Source organism: Alosa pseudoharengus, unplaced genomic scaffold, assembly GCF_046254945.1.
Source record: "Alosa pseudoharengus isolate Yale_2024_CS ecotype anadromous, Long Island Sound unplaced genomic scaffold, YU_APseudo_1.1 YU_APseudo_1.1_scf_12, whole genome shotgun sequence".
In the NCBI taxonomy this organism is placed as follows: Eukaryota; Metazoa; Chordata; class Actinopteri; order Clupeiformes; family Clupeidae; genus Alosa; species Alosa pseudoharengus.
In genome coordinates, this window is record NW_027468587.1 from 6527842 (window position 1) to 6548594 (window position 20753).

At 40.6% G+C, this 20753-nt stretch overlaps 1 protein-coding gene across 3 annotated transcripts; it reads right to left on the reverse strand.

Annotated features, from left to right (window-relative positions):
• Positions 1-4384: 4384 nt before the first annotated feature.
• cblc (Cbl proto-oncogene C, E3 ubiquitin protein ligase) lies at positions 4385-19507 on the reverse strand. Of its 3 annotated transcripts, XM_076279918.1 has the most exons (14): positions 18687-19506; positions 17803-18317; positions 12890-13036; positions 12453-12609; positions 12017-12138; positions 10935-11072; positions 10414-10501; positions 9344-9475; positions 6805-6993; positions 6457-6624; positions 6193-6230; positions 5732-5815; positions 5390-5445; positions 4385-5098 (listed from the first exon to the last, which is right to left on the reverse strand). In XM_076279918.1, exons 2-14 carry the CDS (start codon positions 18189-18191, stop codon positions 4944-4946), a joined length of 1863 nt encoding a protein of 620 aa, XP_076136033.1. In that variant the 5' UTR covers positions 18192-18317; positions 18687-19506; the 3' UTR covers positions 4385-4943. The 3 variants fall into 3 exon arrangements, with proteins under 3 accessions (XP_076136033.1, XP_076136034.1, XP_076136032.1); XM_076279919.1 differs by having other exon boundaries at positions 6193-6227; positions 17803-19507; XM_076279917.1 differs by having other exon boundaries at positions 17803-19506.
• Positions 19508-20753: the final 1246 nt, after the last annotated feature.

Genomic DNA, 20753 nt, shown 5'->3' on the forward strand with positions numbered 1-20753 from the left:
CATTTGCATAAAGATGGGCTTCGCCCAGCTTTTTGACGCGCGACATATTTTCAAATGCAGCGCTGCCTTCCCGGAATGCTTTGCGGGCGCGTTAAAGTCACTTGACGTCACCCATAGGACTAGAGTGGAATGCGACACGACAAAATGAAGTGTCGTGCAAGTGGATCGGTACCGTTAATCTCCTGAACAGAGGTGTCGCTGTTGTGAAAAGATTAACGCTAACTACGTTACACAGCAGAAGAAGCTGCATTAAGAAACACCAAAGATTGTTAAGGCTGAGCAAGATACTTCGTTGTAGTTCATGTCTATGGACGCGAAATGGGGATCGAATCCTGTCTGCATAAAGACGCGTGTCGATGACGTATTGATGAGCGTACGTTGCAACCGGCCAACAGCAGCGGCATAAATAACCGGCGCACACCTGATATAAAGTCGATTTTCTCCAGACTGGAATGCTCAAAAATGCTAAAAATGTACCTGAAATGTTCAGAAGGGTTTGAGGATCATGAAAACGTGCCCAAAGATCACATTCTTAACTCTATAGAACCAAGACCTTAGCATATGTGGTAAAATTCTGAGCTATGCCCATAGACTTCAATGGAGCAGTCGCTGCCTCTGCTCTGCATAAAGGGGGATTTTGACCCCCCCGCGTGCGATCCGGGTTCCCGGAAGTGGCTCCTGATGAAATATCTTGCTCCGCCTTAACAATCTTTGGAATAACTAGTAGCAGAGAATGTAAACGGGCTCTGCTATTAGCTAGCCTCTGTGATGGTACTTCAGACTTTGGTTGCTACTGTTCACAACTACCACCATCATTATCATCTAGTTTCCAAGGTGTGCGCACAGGTAGATAGATAGATGGATATATAGATAGATACTTTAGTCATCCCGAGGGAAATTTTAATAATTTAAACAGTTAGCTAGCTAGCAGCTGGCAGCTGGCTGAGTTTGTGTAATTTCCTGAAGTGGAAAGAGATTTTGTTCAGGCCTTAATAGATATCCTTTGTTTGAAAATAAATCGTTTCTATTCTTTCCTCTTAATTCCATGTGTTGCAACTCTCGCTGGTAACTTTGTTAACTTATCCAGCAAACTATTAAAAATTCACGACTGTATCAAAACACTGCAACTCTCGCTTGCCCTCGAACTAGTCCATCTTCCTGTTTCCGCTTTGTCGCGCTCGTCTGAAAAAAAAAGAGTGGTGCGCTACCTCGCGCTACCTGGCTAAAATCCTGGCGCACCAGCAAGATCTACGTCATTTTGACGTCACGGTGTCGCGCTACCGGTCGGGTGCGTCGAGTATGTAGAAGCCCTTACACTCCCACTAGATGTTTTGCCACTAGGTGCCACTCAGCAATTAAAGGTGCTCTAAGCGATGTTGGGGAACGTCACTTATGTTGACGTTCAAACAAAACAGGGAGCTAGCCCACTACTCCCTCCCCCTCCCTCCCGTGCAATTAAAACTCTCTTAAACGCGCATTTCGTCAGTGATTGGCTAGAACAGTTTGTTCTGTGTTTATGGTCCATGCTGGACCAAGTTGTTTTTGTTGCCTGGGCTTTCCATAGAGACTGGGTTTTTTTACATTGTATTTGTAGCACAGCTAGTGAATGGTGAGGTGATGTTTACTGTATGTGACAAAAAATATTTTAGCTTAGAAACCCGCGTAACATCGCTTATGCACCTTTAATGACCCACAATTTAAGAACAATATGTCAGTTTGTATATGCCTACTACATGTACTGAAATGGTAACACAAAATGGTCTGGTGAAATTATTAGGCTAATAATTAAATAATTATAATTATTTATATCTTTATAATCTCTATCTTTATATCTTTATATATTTTTAAAGCCAGAAAGAGCTTGGTAACGGAGTTACAGAAATTTAACATCACTTTTTTACCACAAAAGTCAACATATCGAACATGTGGTTCTCAAAATATCCGATGAAGACTTGTCATATGGAGCCAGAGTGGGTGACACTTCTTTACCATTTTCTTTCTAATCTCAAAATATAACATTAAAAAACTCTTCTTCTTCTTCTAAATGTTTCTATACTTTTCCCCTATAATATGACCAAAGATTATCATCATTCAGAGCACAGGCAGCTAGCGGATGGTGAGGTGATGTTTGCTGTATGTGACAAAAAATGTTTTAGCTTAGAAACCACGTAACATCGCTTATGCACCTTCAATGAATCTAAATTTAAGAACAATATGTCAGTTTGTATGTGCCTACATGTGCTGAAATGGTAACACAAAATGGTCTGGTGAAATTAATAATGATTAATAATTAAATAATTATAATTATAAATGAAATTATATCGTTATATTATTTTAAAGCCAAAAAGTGCTCGGTAACGGAGTTACAGAAAATTATCACTTTTATACCATAAAAGTCAACATATCGAACATGTGGTTTTTAAAATATCTGATGAAGACTTGTCATATACTTTTTCCCTATAATATGACCAAAAATGTTGTGACTGTGACAAGTTTTGACATACTTATAAGACATACTGTATATATGTTTTATAAGTCACAGAGTTATAAATGTTCCTATTGTTAAAACAAGATTTAATTGTGTAAATTGTTCCCAAAAATATATTAAATTATCATGTATTCATTAGTAGTATGCTTTATCATAATGAAAGAAAAAAACAGAAAGTAGATATTCTCTCCGTAAAAATAAATCATGCCTGTCAATTTGTCCCTATCCTCTACTCTTGCAACTCAGGCTATGTGTATGTAAGTGTGTGTGTGTGTGTGTGTGTGTGTGTGTGTGTGTGAGAGAGAGCGAGAGAGAGAGTGTGAGTGTGTGTGTGTGTGTGGGGGGGGGTAATATATTGTGTTTGGGGTATGTTTTGTGCTAGTTTATGAATGGGGGTTATGTGTGTGTCTGTGTGTGTGTGTGAGAGGAATGGTGTATGTGGGTAATGGGGTGTGTGTGTGTGTGGGGGGGGGGGTGCCTGTGTGTGTGTATGTGTGTGTGTGTGAGTAGGCCCTACTGTGTGAGTGTCCCCTACCGGCAACCCTTTACTCAATGCCACCATCTACAAGCCGATGGCCGCACAGTCACTAGATGTACACGTACAAATTAATTTATTTCATGGCCCCCCATGGTTTCAGCGTTTGGTGCTGTTCAATTGGTGCTGTTCAGAACATCTCAGCCGAAGACAACTTTAACATTTTAACTTGAGAATATTTTCTATACTTGCATGACCATTTTCAAATAAAATATACTAAATCAAGTGTCCTACCAAGACGCTTTCTTTTGGAAATTATTTTCATTTTTAGGCTTAATGCCATGAGGGAGGAGAAAAACTGATTTTCATGGTAACAGAGTTATGGTGACGGAGTTACAGAACAGCATTTTAAAAGTTTCCTAAAAACCCTTTACATATATTTATTTCTTCATTTTCATGTCAAAACCATAAAAAGGGAAATATGTATGACATAAAACAATAGAATAAGAAAAAAGTTGGTAATATCTTTCACAATTACTTTCATATAAATATGCTTTTCAAGATCACAAACCTCTAACACTCCCCTTGTCATTATCTTCAGAATGCTGTGACTTTTGATCTAGAGCAGGGGTTCCCAAACTTTTCCTTGACAAGGCCCCCCAAATACCACTAGGTTCTGGCCAAGGACCCCTTGATGTGTTATTAAACCCATCGACAATACTACGGCAAATTTAAAAATACATTAAGCTAATCCTAATAATTATTTTAGCCACAAGCACTTTGTGATGGAGCATACAGTGTGTAAAAATTACATTTGGGGCTTTCTGCTATATGAGAGCTATCACTCTACCATTATTCCCAGTCATTATCATGGAAAATAATGTTCAGATATGTGACAAATTATTATAATGGCATTGTATAACAACCCTCATAGTAATGGGTATATTTAAAATTTTTCAAATGTATTTATTTGTTGCTTTTATTTTTCTTTCCAACTTGCTGAGGCCCCCCTGGCACCCCCTCGCGGCCCCCACTTTGAAAACCTCTGATCTAGGGCACACAGAAACAAACTTTACCCTGTTTTGTGAACTTTAACTGAATGGTAATCGTATGTGTTTTGTAGTGATGAATAAAGTTGTACTTTTTAACCTAAATGTTAACATGCGTGTGATCTCCATGGGCACTGAGTTATTAGAATATGTTTTAGTCCCTCTGGTTCACCACCAGGGGGAGAAGTGACACTGTCTGCAATCTTGACGTCATAGTGAACCACTTTGCCCTCTCCCACTTTCAGTATCTCAGACAGAGACAAAAGGATACATTGCCTAATATCACTGACTTTAAAGCTGCCAGGGTAATAGCATTAACAAGAAAACATATTGTTTGTTTATGATTACATCACACTCTGTAGAAAAACAGGCTCAGGCACAAAGTGGTTTAATAGAATTAGGTGAATGTCCATTCAAGTGAGCAAGTATTTTGTCAGATGTTGAGTTATACCGAAGCATGGCATGTTTGCTTTTTGAATTATGTCTGTCATTTTCGCTGCTCTCATTCGTTTCTGAAAGCTTTGCTTGTGCTTCTGATAATATGAGGTAGTGTCTTGGCTCAAAACATGTCAGATATCTATATCACTTGAACCACTTTCCTCCAAAACAAAAGTTTAAACGTATAATGCATAAATTAAAATCAGTTTCAGAACCATAATGTTCTATACAAAACAAGGATTTAACTTCTATTTCCAGGCAACATTAGTTTGGTCATTTACATTTTATATGTTTACATTATATGTTTAGAATTTAGTCAGTCTGAACAGGTCAAATATATTCATAGCAGACATTCACATATTATCGTTAATGTGTATTATATATGTATATGTAATCTTTAGTCATGTGATAGTAATTGTTGCTTGTCTTTCAGTCCATGTTCCCTTCTAGTAGGAAGTACTGTAGCTCCTCTACGATGCTGTTAAAATGATTGTCAGGAGGACATGTGTTTCTGTCTAGCCGTATGAGTCCCGAGTGCTTCACTCAATCTACCCTCCCTCTCACTTCTGTCCTCCGTCATTCCCCGCACTTTGTCCCTCTTCTTTCTCCCTGAGGATGAGGATGCGGACCCTGACCAGGGCACATCATCTGTTAGAGAGAGAGAGAGAAATGGGGAGAGAGGGGGGGATTGAGAGAGAGAGAGTGAGAGAGAGAGATAATGAGAGGGGGAGGAAGAGAGAGATGGGGAGAGAGGGGGGATTGAGAGAGAGAGAGAAAAAGAAAGAGAGCAAGAGAGAGAGACATTAAATACAAACTGTAAACACTGTGACGTCCACTTCTGCCAGTAGATGACTCGATGACGTTGTGATGGTGAGCTATTCTAATATTATGTAGATCTGCTTCTGTCTGTATGGATGAGAGGTGGCCTGCTGTACTCACTGCTTTTGCCAGACTGGGAGGAGGATGGCCTGCTTGATTCAGAGTTTGAGTCTTCACTAAAGGGGGAAAAAATAACCAATATTGTATTCAGCCAAAATAAGTTGTTATTTATTTGTTCAAATAATAAACATTAAAATGATAAAACAAACTAAGTGGATGTGTGTTTATAGATAAAGTAAAGTAAGTGGGATTAATCGGAACCCTTTGTCCATGAAAGGGGCATGCAACATTTGAACCCCTGTCTGATCGTTTCTCAGTCAGCAAGGACCGTTTCTCAGATAGCAACCCAATGCTGTTATTTGTTTGTTTGTTTATTAGTTTGAATTCATAGGATCAACTCACTTGTGGGAGGGTGAACGGGTGTATGGGGCAGGAGAGCTCCCAGAATCCTCCCATCCTCCTCTGCAGGGCTCTTCCTGTTGGACTCTGAAACAAGTAAAACATGAGAGCTGTCTGAGGACGCAAACAAGAAATGTTCACCAGAGAAGACTGATGCAAGCAGCCAGCTCCAATTGAAGAGTTTGGTTCCACAACGCTTTAAATCCATTTTTGAAAACATTAATAAGTCATGTTATTTAATTGTGTATTTCAGGTAATATCAATAAAATTGCAGTTCTGTCATTTTGATTGAGTAAAGATAAATCAAATAACAATAATCAACTACATTTCCACTGTCATTACTTGGAAAACAAAATTAAAGCAAATGATTAATGAAAATTCAGGATATATATATATATATATATATATATAATTGGAGGATATATATAACATTCAGGAAGTTCAAGGGATGATAAGGTTCTTACTTCATTGCTGATGACTTCCTGCTCTTATCGTTGCTCTGCTGATAGTGAGGAAAGTAAAAAAGTGATAGAATACTTTTTTTCAATTATTAATACTTCTTGACATTTCTATTTGTGTATTTGCAAAACATGGTAAAATGCGTAAGTTAAAAAAACAAAAACAAAACAAAAAAACACTAAGCAGTGCACAATATTGGAGGATATCAAAACACCACTTTTGCCTGACTAGAGATCTACCTACACAAGCATGTCATGTGAGAAACGTACCAGTCTGTTGTGTGAATGATTTGCACGTGTTTCTGTCATTGGGGACCGAGGTGGGAGTCGTGGGGAGGGGCATGGAGACGTGGCGGTAAGTTTTGGGGGCAGCGGAGGCGGCATGAGACTGGAGTCCACTGGTCTACTAGGGGTCTGATAGTCCTCCGATGACGCCTTCTGTGGAAATCAAAAGACCATAGGTTCAACATGCATCAACTAACGAATTTCATTTGCAGAGTGATACTTACTTTTCATTTCCTGTGTTGTGCAAATTCTTATGCAAACCAAACTTGTAACTTCATTAGACTTTCACTTATTGCGTGGCTTTATTATTTATGTGTTTTAAGTTTGACAAACCTTTTTCATGGAGGCCAGCTTCTTCATCACTTGCTCCACATCCTCGTGGTCATCCTCATCCTCATCCTCATCCTCTGGCTCGCACGTGACGAACCCGCTGCCTTGGCCGGGCAGGTAAGGCTCGATGAGGACAGACTCGGTCCCTCGGATGTCACAGCGACAGTATGGACAGGTGTGCCCATCTGACTTCTGCAGGAGGGGAAGGGAGGTGTCAGATCAACAACTAGGCCTCCAGTACAGGGCATTGGTGCAACTAGGCCTCCAGTACAGGGCATCGGTGCAACTAGGCCTCCAGTACAGGGCATCGGTGCAACTAGGCCTCCAGTATAGGGCATCGGTGTGGATTTGGTCATAGTAAGTTTGCACAGGTAATACATTATATGGCAAATGAATTCAACTGGAAGACATTGCAGGTCTGCTATCGTTATTAGCACTAGTAGTATTTTGTAATCTTTAAAAAATATATATTGTACAGATATACAAGACACTTAACTATTACCAAAGCCAAAAAGGTGATTCCATTTATATATGTTAAAAAACAGTAGAAATGTGTCAACTGCACAAATGTCATATATTAGCTCATGGTGAGAGAGTGTCATAGTGATTCTACCATATTTATTTTTCAGTAACAATAAACAGAGCTGTTTGCTTTGAAAGGTCTATTGCAAACCAAAGCAAATCGATGCAGTATACTGCTCATATGTACAGTATGTTTATACATGTTAAATTGTGAAATGACCTCGTTTCATATAATTTTACATTTTGCATGTTTAGGCCTCAGATGAGTAACGGGCCTGCACAATTACTAATCACATGGATGCTTCCTTGAGTTCCTTTGTGCCTGCCTTATGCTTAAATTTTTTGTTTTGTTACTTTTAAAGAAGATTTCTGGTACAGACCTATAACAGCCAATGCGTGACCTGTTGCAAAATAATGGAAAATCTCCCCTCATCGACTCAGAGGAGGACACACTCGACTGAGCTCACACAGGAAGCATGAAGCCACAGCTCAACCCAAATTGCCAAACAGCCCTCCAGATGCTACGCACAACAATGAGCACACTACGCTTGTCAGAATCACAGTCTGACACAAGGGACAAACCCGCTGCATTAGGCCGGTATAAACTAGCGCTGAGGCCACTTCTGTGTTCCAATTTACATACTTCTGTACTTACAGTACATAATATAAGTGCACAAGTGCATTGGCTTGTGCATTCATAGAAGGTATTGTAAGTGCATTAGTATGCAAATTGGAACACAGTGTATGTCTTTTCAGAGAAAGATCCCTTTGCATACTGTAGTTTAAAGCAGATGCTTTACTGGTCCAAACAGACTTTTTGAAGTGCAAAGCAACCTGGTTAAGCATGCCCACTAATGAATTTAAGTCACTGGTGGGCCACAGAAAAGATTGCCTACATCACTTTGCATGCAGGACAGCTATTGTACTGTTATCTTCATTGATTTCAGATCTTTGATCTTACATGCTTCAGATCTGATTTCAGATCTTTGATCTTACAGGCAGGTACCCTGGAAATCCAGAGTTCTCGCGAGAGCACAATGGAATTGTCTCTGCGAGACACTCTGGCAAAGAGCAATGATGCACGTTACTTTTACCCCAACATTCCAGGAAACCAGCTAAACTGATGAAGACAGCGCTGCAACGTTGGAGGACAGTACACATTGGTCGTAGTGTTATCCGATTGCGTCGAAGTCCGGTCTAGTGTTATCCAATTGCGTGCAGTGAGATTTTTAAATGCATGCTTGATCTTTCCTTAATCTTTCTAGATTATAAGGGTCTGGATTTTCCAGGCTAACAGGCAGGGGCCCCTGTAATGAGTAGTGGTTTTACCCCCAGTCCGACGCCCCTGCTTAAAGGCATGGAATAACAACATTCTGACACAAACCATTAACCTGACCTCAGCTTGCCATGCACCAGCATAGGTAATTAAAAGAATAATATGGCAGAAAGATACACATTACTGATTCACTGAATTCAGTGGTGATCAGTCAGAGAATGTACTGTAGGCCTCTTGCAAAGTCTGTGTCTAAAATGTTCAACTGTTTCACATTGCACTATACAGTATATCTCTATGACTGCTGGGTCAAAAAACCACAGAGATACCAAGCTGCATTGTTGACTGAAGAAACTGCATCGCATAGATTTCCACATGTTATCTGATGTTCATTAAATCAAGTATCAGAGAGCTCTTTTTTGTCATACTGATAACACTGGGCAAGGACATCAAAAGAAGACCAGCATATATGAGCAGTGGAACAATTTGTGACCCAGTGTTCCACTGTTCAAAGATGGATTTGTGCGGTAATGCTAAAGTTGGTTAGCTATATCTGCATCAGATCTGCCCGAAACACATTCCTACAAAGAAATCAAACTTTTTAGAAGCAATCTTAGTGAGTAGTCAGTTTGTGATCTTGCAAGAAGCCAAACTAAGATACACACTACACAAGACACACACAATTTAAAAAACAAAAAAAATCAGACAGCATCGTTAGCGACGAGTGTGTTGTCGGCATAGACATACCTGCCACCCGTTAAGGCAGGGCTGGCACAGCAAGTGGCCACAGGGTTGAATGCGTGTGTCTTTGTCCCTCTCCGCGCAGATCTTACACAGCTGGAAAGTGCTGCCGATCTCACAGTAGAGCTCATACTGCTCCTGCACGGGTGACAGGAGAGAAAAAATTGTAACTGTTTACAAACATTTTCAAAACTCTGTGTCTATTTTTCAAAACTCTACACATAAAACCCACAATTGTGCACACAAAATGCAAAATGCCTCAAATCTCCAGCAAAATGACACACAACATTAAAAATGTAATAAACACATCTCTAATGTAAACATTCACCTCACATTATAAATATTTTTTCATAATATGACATTTTGGATACATCATGTACACACTGCTCAAAACCTAAAGCTCTTCTGTCATGGGCTTCTATGTATATTTCCATACAAGAATGAAAGTAATGTGTGGTGTTTTACAAAATGTGTTTTAGGAAATTAAAAACTGAGTCAAACACTGAGAATTAGTGTATTTTGCAGATTTGGTGTGGTGTTATGGTGTTTGAAAAACTGTAAAATGTCTATCATTTTCTTCAATACATACCTACATTACATAAACTATTCATGCACTGTAGTGTTGGCCTGCTTTGGACTCATATTGACCTCAGAAGGGATTATAAAGGTGCAGACCACAATTTGTATGCTGTTGTCAAATTTAGCCAATTGCCCCTGATTGTCTAGTTTTCAGTATGTGTGTTCAAACCCTCTAGTGTTTGTCGACAACCCTGGTGCAGGGAATTGGGAAACAAATATAGTGGCTTGACCGAAGAAATATACATCTCCAGCCAAAAACAGGACCGTGGAAGAGAGATTGTTGAACACAAATATCCACAACCTTTCACCATCATTACTAGTTACATTCAAATGTCGTATCTGAAGCAGATTTCCAAGAGCTGTCTTTCTTCTAAAGTAGCTGCACCAGGCGCAAGGCGTCTCAGTGAACTAAATATAGTCACAGTACGCAGTATGAGAGTTGCCTGTGTGGGTGGCAAGCGTGATAGCCTCTGATCTAGAAAGCTCCAGACTAGTACCTCTGTGACTTTGACTTTTCCCCTCTGTGCAGGTTCACACAGCGCCGAAAGGTCAGGGTTCACATCACGCCCATCAGGATACAGGTAGCTGCACTCAAAGAATGCATAGGGGTTAGGCCAAAACAGTCCCGCACTGGGTAGAAAAGATGCACTGGGCACGTGTGTCTGTGGTAGTTGTAGTGAAATAAGACTAAAGACTAAACTAAGAGTAATGCCAGTGACTGTAAAAAGTCACTACTTAAGGTCAGTAAAAATGAACTGTGTGTGTGTGTCTGTATGTGTGGTGTGTGTGTGTGTGTGTGTGTGTGTGTGTGTGTGTGTGTGTGTGTGTGTGTGTGTGACTATGTGTGTGTGTGTGTGTGTGTGTGTGTGTGTGTGTGTGTGTGTGTGTGTGTATGTATGGGGCAGTGGGCAGTCTGTGTCTATATTTATGTCTCTTTGAGTCTTTCTGACTATCTGCTTTTCTGCTTTTGGTTTGCTTTCAGATGATAAGACACACACACACACACACACACACTCACCAGCCCTCTCTGAAGCCCTGCAAAAGAGCCTGGTACAGGGGCGTGTTCTGGGGGATAGTCTGCACGATGCTCCCATCCATGGCTACATGCCCAATGGCCCACTGCCCCATCCGAGTGCAGCTCAGGCGGAAGATGTAGCTATGGGGAGGAACTGTCTAGGTCACATCTCAGTACTGCCTGTATCACATTTACTCAGATGAGGATGTGAGAGAAGAGGTAGCTATGGGGAGGAACTGACTAGGTCACATTTCAGTACTGCCTTTACTCAGATGAGGATGTGAGAGAAGACGCCATTTAAACATCCCACTTTGGTAACATTTTACGGTAAAGGGTACATGAATTATCATGAATTCATGCATGAATTAATTCATGATTTATGCATTACTTTATTCCTTTATATGTTATGAATCATCAGGAATTTACATGAGTTCATAGTCTCTCATGAATGACCTCATGAATGAACAACACGTCAACTAAAGCATTAGGTATAGTGGGTCCATCATTATGATTTATGATTTCTTAAGCATGATCATCATGATTACATGTATGTCATTTTAATTACTCATGAGTTCATCATGTTCACTAATGCTTTAGTTGATGTGTTGTTCATGTATGAGGTCATGAATGACAGACTATGAACTCATGTAAATTCTTGATGATTCATGAGATATTAAGGAATGAAGTAATACGTAAATCATAAATTAATTCATGCATGAACTCATGATAATTCATGTACCCTTACCGGTAAAGTGTTACCCACACTTCATTACTCAGTCTAATGATAACGTATCAAAAGGGTAAAGTCTCAAGACAGAGAGGTGAAAGCAGATAATACTGCACAACGTCTGCAAATATGCACAACACATAACGATATTCTTTTTTTTGTGTCTTTTTTGCTCTTTTGTCCATTTTCAGTCAGTCTTTGCCAGTCATAACTTCCAAGGAAATTATAGAGATTTATCTAGAGCTAATATCTATGGTCTCTATTGTATATCTATGGTTGCAATAAAGCCCGTTGTTAGAATTCTATTGTACTGTGTCCATCTTTGCCATCCCTTTCCATCCCCCTGACCACTTCTCACCTCCCGGGGCGATGTCGGTAGTGGTCCAGGCGTGCTCTGACCTGGTCATAGGTCAAGAAGGCCATGTAACCAGGGTGTGTGACGGCCAGCTGATTCCAGTTTCTTAACAGAGTGGACCAGGGCTGAGGGGATGAGAAAGAAAACACACGTGGAGGCAGAAGAATGGTAGATAGGATGTAATATTCAATTCAAGTCATCTATAATTAATGTATTCACAACACAAGATGAAAGGTGTGTGTCTCTGTGTGTGTGTGTGTGTGTGTGTGTGTGTGTGTGTGTGTGTGTGTGTGTGTGTGTGCATGCTTGTGTGTGTGTGTGCGTGTGTGTCTCTGTGTGTGTGTGTGTGTGTGTGTGTGTGTGTGTGTGTGTGTGCGTGTGTGTGTGTGTGTGTGTGTGTGTGTATGTGTGGACAGTTATAGGGGGCAGTGGATCTCACCTGAAAGAGCCTGGTAAAGATGTCAAACTCAAAGATGGAGACGTGGTCATTACAGGTGAGGTCCACTGTAGACTTGAGAGCCATGGCCTCCATACCCTCCTCAAAGCCATGGACTCTCCTCAGGTGTTCCTTAAAGGTTCTCCACTGCACAATGCATCTGCAGGGGGGCCAGTGTCACAGGTCAGACATGATAGTGGAGTCAGATGTCGGAATGGGCAAGCAAATGGTAAACCGCAGTGCATTCTTTAGTGGAGAGTGGCCTAGTGCAAGTGACTAAAGGTGATTTACTGTCTAGAGGAAACCACAGATGGACTTAGTCATCACCTTGGACAACTGTGAAAACATCTAGCATTATCTCATTCATTCCATCTCATTATAGTTCATCTATTACAGCTCTGTCTATCAAGACAATTTCAACACTACTGATTTAAACTCACTTATTTCCAAAGGCCCTCCTCCAGAAATTCCCAGCCTCTGATTTGGTCAGTCGGTATGTGTCACCTTGAAACTTTCCCTCTGGAAACAAGGCCCGCAGTTCACACAGCATATGGCTGAGCAGCAGTGAAAGCTTTGTCAGGTTCCTCCTAGCAATTGGAAAAAGACAGGTGATTTGCAAAGGCCACTTTAATGGCCACCTTGGAGGTGACACACTGCAACAACACCACTTTCACACCTCACACACGGCACGCACGTCACACACTCCCCACTCTGAGGTACTGTCGCTCTTTGGCCTCTGTTAACAGGAAGTCACTGTACTTCATTTCCTCTGCACAGTCTTTGTAGTTGTGCATCTGTACTTTCCATTGACTGACCACCTAAGAGTTTGGCTGTTCTAGACACTCACTACATGCTTACAGGAATTTTAGAAAGAGCTATTAGATGCTAGAGGGGCTGATTAACCCCCTATGCTATGTATTCAGATGGCTGTGACTAATATGCACAAAACCAAAAGTAGCCTACATTGAAATACAGTGCAACTTTAGATGTATGTCATAAGACAATGTACACATGACTGGACTTGATGAGGTGCATAGTAATATGGACACAGGGGGACAGTTGACATCTATAGCATCTTATCAACAGTTGTGCTTCCAGGGGGACAGTTGACATCTATAGCATCTTATCAACAGTTGTGCTTCCAGGGGGACAGTTGACATCTATAGCATCTTATCAACAGTTGTGATTCCAGGGGGCAAAGCTGTTCTGGCCACTTTGTGTGCCAGTCTCATATCTGATGCACGACCACGCTTCTCATCTTTGCAACAGTTAATATATAAACTGTTATAAATTATACATAAAATATAAATAACTGTGTAGGTGACAAATACATTTCTCTGAAATCTCTGAAAAGACATTATTATAAAAGGCTTCACGTTTCCATTTTCCGCTTTCCCTCTGACCTGTTATTGGGGCTTAAAAGTTTGTTTTATGATCGGTTGTAGATTCACAAGTATCATTTTTTTCAGCGAATGACCACCGTTACGTGTTTGCTAACCACAGACCTCTGTATGCTGCAGGTAATATTTTCCATGCACTGAACTTGGCATAGCGGCGTTAGCGGCATAGCGCTACAGTAGCCCTCTGGCCACAAATGTTCCATTACTTTTGTATCTGATGATCAGGCTATAGCATGCTTGTTCTCAAGGGCTGGTTTCACTTGATGTTTTTAGCTCTGCCTGTCTACCACGTAAGACCAAGGTTTGGATGCTTACAGTAAAGTCAATAAACATACAAATGTACCTGATAATAAAACCGACTTTCAATACACAGTAGATAGGAATAGAAAGATTCATAGACATATGTACTTGGTAGTAGGTATCATAAGAAGATCATGTAAATAGTTATATGTTAAAGTGAGGAAAGACATACTGAGTACCTGCACTATTTCAAAAGTGTATGTGTGTGTGTGTGTGTGTATGTGTGTGTGTGCACACGCGCACAAGAGAGAGAGAGAGAGAGAGAGAGAGAGAGAGAGAGAGAGAGAGTGTATTAAGAAGCAATTTTTACTCTGTATGAGATTGGATTGTGACAAAAACAACTGTGGCATTCGGCAACCATGAGGCAATGTGTCTGCTTCCTGCAGTGCACACAGATCTTCTTACAGTAAAATACCTTTCTCTGTGAAGGTAAACACAGAGCCGATAAGAGACATAGGCATTTAGGTTGAATTCGCTGGTCCCACACAACATTAGAAGGGGACACGCATTCCTTGAAAAGTTGAATTCTACAATGTCCTTGACCAGAGATTCATCATACTCTATAGACTCACTCTAGAATTTACAATATTTACATTATGTTTGATTACATTGGTTATTACTATTAACCCTTGTAAGGTGTTCGGGTGTGTGGGATCCGTTTTCAATGTTTGCTAAAAGAAAAATGATCTAACTCAAACTCATTTGCCTGGGCTCATTTTCTGTGAAGAACATAAAAAATAATTCATTTTCAATGACTGCACACGGTACACCCCCCCTACACATAATTATTATATATGAGGTGTTTAGGTCTACTGGACCCAAGTGTAATAATTTTAGGTGCTACAGTATGTACCTTAACTGTGTCCTCATCCTAACTGGGCCTGCTGTGTGTGTGTCTGTGTCTGTGTGTGTGTCTGTGTGTCTCTGTGTGTTTCTGTGTGTGTCTGTACATCTGTATGTGTGCATGTGAGTGTAGGTGTCTGTGTGTGGGAATGTTATATTTCTGCACCTGTTATTCTCACACAAAGTTACAAAATTGTGTACAAAATGTCAATCACTTTCATCTGTTCTTATGAAGTTCTAAGAAATAAGCACCAATAATGATCAAATATCTTGTTTCTATTTTTTTTAATAATGGCATTTCCTCATTTTTTCACAAAAAATGAAAATGATCATATGATCATAAATGTGATCTCTCAGGGGTAAATGGCAAATATGAACTATAAACGATGTCTGACAATTGATAATTGAGCCAAAGTAAACATCTGTTAAGTATTTTTACATAAATTGTGATGGCCGTATCGATTTTAAAAGCCTGATGATGTGGTGGGACCAGACCCGGGCCTTCTGCTGTGTAACAAAAATATGAACACTTTACACGGGCTAATGACATGTAAGCTATTGCAGGTTTTATAGCAGTTGAAGCTTGTAAGAAAGTTATACTGTAAAAGGTTATCGTTATTGGTAACGTTATTGGTAATAGATTAACATTACAATCAGATAGAGGAACAATACAGATTTTGTGTCAATAAAATTGTTCAATAGAATTATTTAATCTTTAATGCACTATGTGGTGTATCTCAACCATTTGTAAGACATGGCAAATTTAACCGAATCCAATGCAAATAAGTACAGACCAAACATGCACTTTTCATTATCTTTGCTATCATCATTCTCGCTGTGTTGCATGCCATTTGAAACTGAACTCCACAGATGCCCAGTGAAAATGTTTGAACTCTTTGCATACTGTAACTGCAGTTCAAAACATGGTACCGGTAACTGGTACCACTTACATGTTACATGTGCCCAAGCTCAAATCACAGTGCAGTGACACCTACTCGCTGTCTTTTTAGCCAAAGCTACGCAACCTGAGCCCCAATGTGTGTATAGACAGGCTTTCTCCCAATTAACATCACAAAAGAGCCTGTTTCCACTGAGCATGCGGAGCAATTAGTATTCATCACTTATCCAGCCGCAGAATAAAGGAATGGCTGCTCTAAGACATTTGGTAGGGGCCACAAATGGTTGTAGCTACAGTCAAAGTGGTAGGCTGTCGGGGCAGTTTTTAAACAGATAGATCTCCATAAAACCCTCTATTTTCTGATGGGGATGAGCTGAACGCTGAAACGAAAAGCTCTATTGTTTTACATTTAACATCCTAATTAATTTGAGCTTATTAGTAGTTAACATGGCCCAAACATGTGAGATGTAATAATTTGTGTATCAGGTCTTTTGTAGAGAGTCAAGAGATTACATCATTGTGAATATTTAGATGTGTCACCTCCACACTTGGGATTTTGCAGAGACTTTTATTCAAAGTGTCAGGGACATGCAACGTTTGGGTATTGGACATTGACACTATCAAACCCAGGCTTCGATTATTAGGGACCAACACTATCGAATCTAGGCCTTGATTCTTAGGCACCGACGGTATTGAATCTGGGTCCTTTCTTAGGCGCTGATGTTACTATTAGCCATAGAATACATTAATTAAAACTGAATTGAATTTGAACATTGAAATAACTTACTCCAAAGTACTAAAATTTTGACTTTTGCTCAAGCTGTACTGTAACCAAGGACTCCACAATACTCCACAATACTAAGGACATGATTATGGCCCTGCTTTATGCCATTATTGTTTGTTCTGTGGCGTTTTTTATGAAAGGCAAATCTTCAGATTGAACAACTTTGATGTGACGTCTAGACTGAGAGGTAGTTTTCTGGCTATACATTCTGAACACAAATGTGTGTCTCCTCTTCACGCCCTTGCACACAAATGGATGTAGACCTAGGAAACAGCTATACAGATGACTGCATGTTGACTTTGCATTGACAGTAACAAAATGACTGTGACATGGAGTGCAGAGCTGGCCCAAGCCACGTTCACACAGGCTGGCAAAACAGGCCAAATCCATCAGAAGCACAGTTCTGGTCAAAGGAATAAAGGACAAAATGATGTATTTATGCATTGATCTTACTGCATCCTAATAAAGATAAGAGAATATGTGCTGTATTTTTTTAATCAGAGAGAATGCTGCAGTGTCTATGTGAACATTTTGTGATTTATGTGTACATTTTCATCTATATGTACATTTTCAAATTAGTTAAATATGGTTTGAAAAAAGCACTTGTAAGTAATCATACACATTTGTGGTACAGTTAAGCCTATACTACATATAAAAAAATCTTGTGGGATTGTGGGAGCATTTATTTTTAATGTGGTGACGTTATATTTAGCATGTGGTAGGTTTTACGAGCTTTGTTTTGGCCTTGTCTAAATGACCCTCAACCGCTATTGCAAGTTCATTGACATCTAGGATGTTTACCCCTCAAGACCATTTCTGGTTTCATTCAAGAATGTTTAAGTGTCTTGGGAGGCATAATTTGGCTACACTCATAATAATTCACAGGCCACGTGGGATTAGAAGTATGAATCATCTGGTCTGGTTCATCTTCAACTACACAGAGTTGGCCTGTGTAAATTTGTATTTTAAACCCATTTCTATGCACAGGCTCGGTTACTGTTTTGTATTAAATTCATGGTTAATCCACCAGTCAATTAAAGTCCCAATGTCAAATCATGTCCCCCCCCCACCCCACACACACACACACACAAGTTTAAACAACTTGACAGCCACCCAATACAATCTCACCTGCAGCTGGAGGTCTCCTCGAACATCTTGTCTCGGCCCTCTTTGAACAGCAGGATGGCTCGGTCCGTCTTATACAGCAGATGCTTGACGTGGACGCGCAAGTACTCCCCTTCGTCGGCCCTCGGGATGGCCACCACGGGGCCCCTGTAGGGCGCCCACATGTCCGTCAGCAGCGTGGCCGTCTCGGTCACCAGGTCGGGCAGGTAGGGCGGGCTGTTGCGCAGGGCCATGCGCGAGTCCACGCTGAGCCGGTGGAGCTTGTCCAGCCTCTTCAGGACCTTCTCCAGCTGCTTGCGCTCTGAGCTGGTGGGCGGCTGCGTTGGGGTCGACTCGGAGACCTCGCGCCTCAGGCCTCGTCCGGACGGCGGGCCAGCACTTCCTGTCGCCATGTTCTGGGGACTAAAGGTTTGTCTCTGGTCCCACTGGTTGACTCCAAATAACCCCGCCTATCCTCCTATGCTTGAGGTGTCTCTTAGGACTGAGCATGTAATATGACTGTAGATCTCCGTATTGGTCTGTAGAGAAGTAATTTACCTCAATTATAGAGGGTACCAACCCTCTTGCGAGGGCTTGTCTACACTTAATGTGGTCTGAAGAAAGGAACACCTATGACACGCAAAGGACTAGCCGGCTTTGAAAAAACATGGTGGTCAAAATGTTTTTTTTTATTATTAATGTGTAAATAGATCTTTACTCCAACACAAATGTGGAGAGTTCTATATTTAGATTTTAGATTTATATATATATATATATATTATGATGGTTAAAATGTTTTGTCAGTCCATTTCCTGATCGCTTAGGGGTCACGTGGACCACTCAGCTTACAGTGGTTATCAGCAGGCATCACATCAATGTTGCCATGTGGTAAAAAAAGATCTTCTTACCGGCATAATAGCTTCCACATTAAGACATCCCATAATCCAATCTCATTTGTAATCCAACTCATAATCCACTAGTATGACTCATCGCCGGGAGAGAGAAAGAGGAAACACCAGCATGCTGATGCCAAGAAACATAATGGGCTTAGAGCCAGCGGGAAAAGAGAGCTTAAAAAACAGTGTGGTCCTGTGCTCTAGTCAATCACTAGTCCAGTCACTCTTACAAATTAAAAGATTGTTTTCTTCAACTCTTTTAGGATAAATGCACTTCAGTCAGAGGAATTGTCTTTTCTTCCCATCGTTTTTACTCACCACAGCTTGAAGAAAACACTTTTACACAAAAAAAGTTTTGACAGAAACAGATAAGAGGCTGAGAAACTCATACTGCCTGAGCACCTCTCAAACCAGTCTCCTCCTACCCTTCCCCCAGGGTCTGTTGCTCCACCCTTTCTCCCTCACGATTTCACTCGCTCACGTTCAGGCACTTCATGTCCTCTCTCTCTCTCTCTCTCTCTCTCTCTCTCTCTCTCTCTCTCTCTCTCCTCCAAGTCTCCTCTGCCTCTGGTCTGTCTGATTGTCAAGTCTTGCCAGTAGTGATGAGAAGTGTTCCTCCTGTGGTAGAAGCTCAGCTGAGTGAGCTCTGTTGTAACGTAGAGTGAGCAGATGAATGGAGCAGAAGTCTGGCTCTCTAGGGCAGCAGCTCCTTTGCTCTCTGTGGCTCTGATGGGTTTCCGGCGGACAAACAGGTTTGTTTTGTTTGCATTGTAGAAGAAGACAGGAAGGGAGGGAGAGAGGCAGAGTGAGTGAGTGAGTGAGTGAGTGTGTGTGTATGTGTGTGTGTGGGTGGGTGGGTGGGTGTGTGTGTGTGTGTGAGAGAGAGACAGATATATCCAACTACGAGCAGGTTGTAACTTGAGGTTTTGAACATTTTAGGTGAGATATACTCAGTGCTCAAGCACACATTTAAGTCATGTCAGCACACAAACAAATAAAGTGAATTGTAGTAACTATTGACCCCATCAGTTCACACACAATGAGTGCATGTAGTATATGTATTTGCTGCTGCCACCGTATGGACTGAATTGTCATTGCACTTCGGTGACTTGGTGTAATCCCTACAATGTTTTCAACAGTTATCTTCTATTTCCTTTCCAGACACGTGTTTATATGTTGACATTGAGGCCTTGATTTGTGCCGGATTCAGCCAAACCCTAAATTTCTACATTTTTATTACCAATGTGTAACCCTCACATGAAAGAGAAAATGTGTGGCAGTCTTTATGTGTGGCAGACACACACACACACACACACACATACAGTATATACTGCTGAAAAAAATTAAGGGAACATTTCAATCATGCCCTGGATCGGTACTCTGACACTGTTTGATTCTGAGCACAAGTAAAACTTTTGAGGCGAGTGTTTTATTTTGCAAGAACTGTCAGACATTCTGTGAAAGTAGTTTGATAATGGAGAAAAGGGTTGAAGGTTTAAAAAAAAAATGTGTTTTAGCAATTGTGGAAAACTGTAAGTGTTCCCTAAATTTTTTTGAGCAGTGTGTATATATATTAATATGATTTTCTCTTGACCAATATGTTTGTTCTGACTGAAAATGACACTGCCACATGGCTAAAGGTTGTAAGACAATGTGGTAGAAACATGGATTAAAAAAAGAAGCGTTTTCCCTTTTTTGAACATTTATGAAAAATGGCATGTCCAAAATTATTCATACCCTTTTTAAATAATCAAACCTTCTCAAAGTAAATGGCAAAACTAAAACAAGGGGCTACATTAAGTAAAGGGGTGGTTCAGGATTTTGGACATAGGACCTCATTTCCAAGTTAGTAAGTGTGATATTTATCAGTGGAGAGACCGTTTCATACTGTCCTTCTAGTTGCAGAGTTTGCTGAAATTACTGAAGAAAAAAAATAAAAATCCGGAAGAAAAAAAACTCTGATTAAACCTATATGGCCGCTTCGCTTGCGCGAAGGTGTAGAATCATTCTGACACCCTCTGAATGCATGCCAAGTTTTGTGGAATTCCGTTCATGGGGGGCCATACAATAAATTAATTA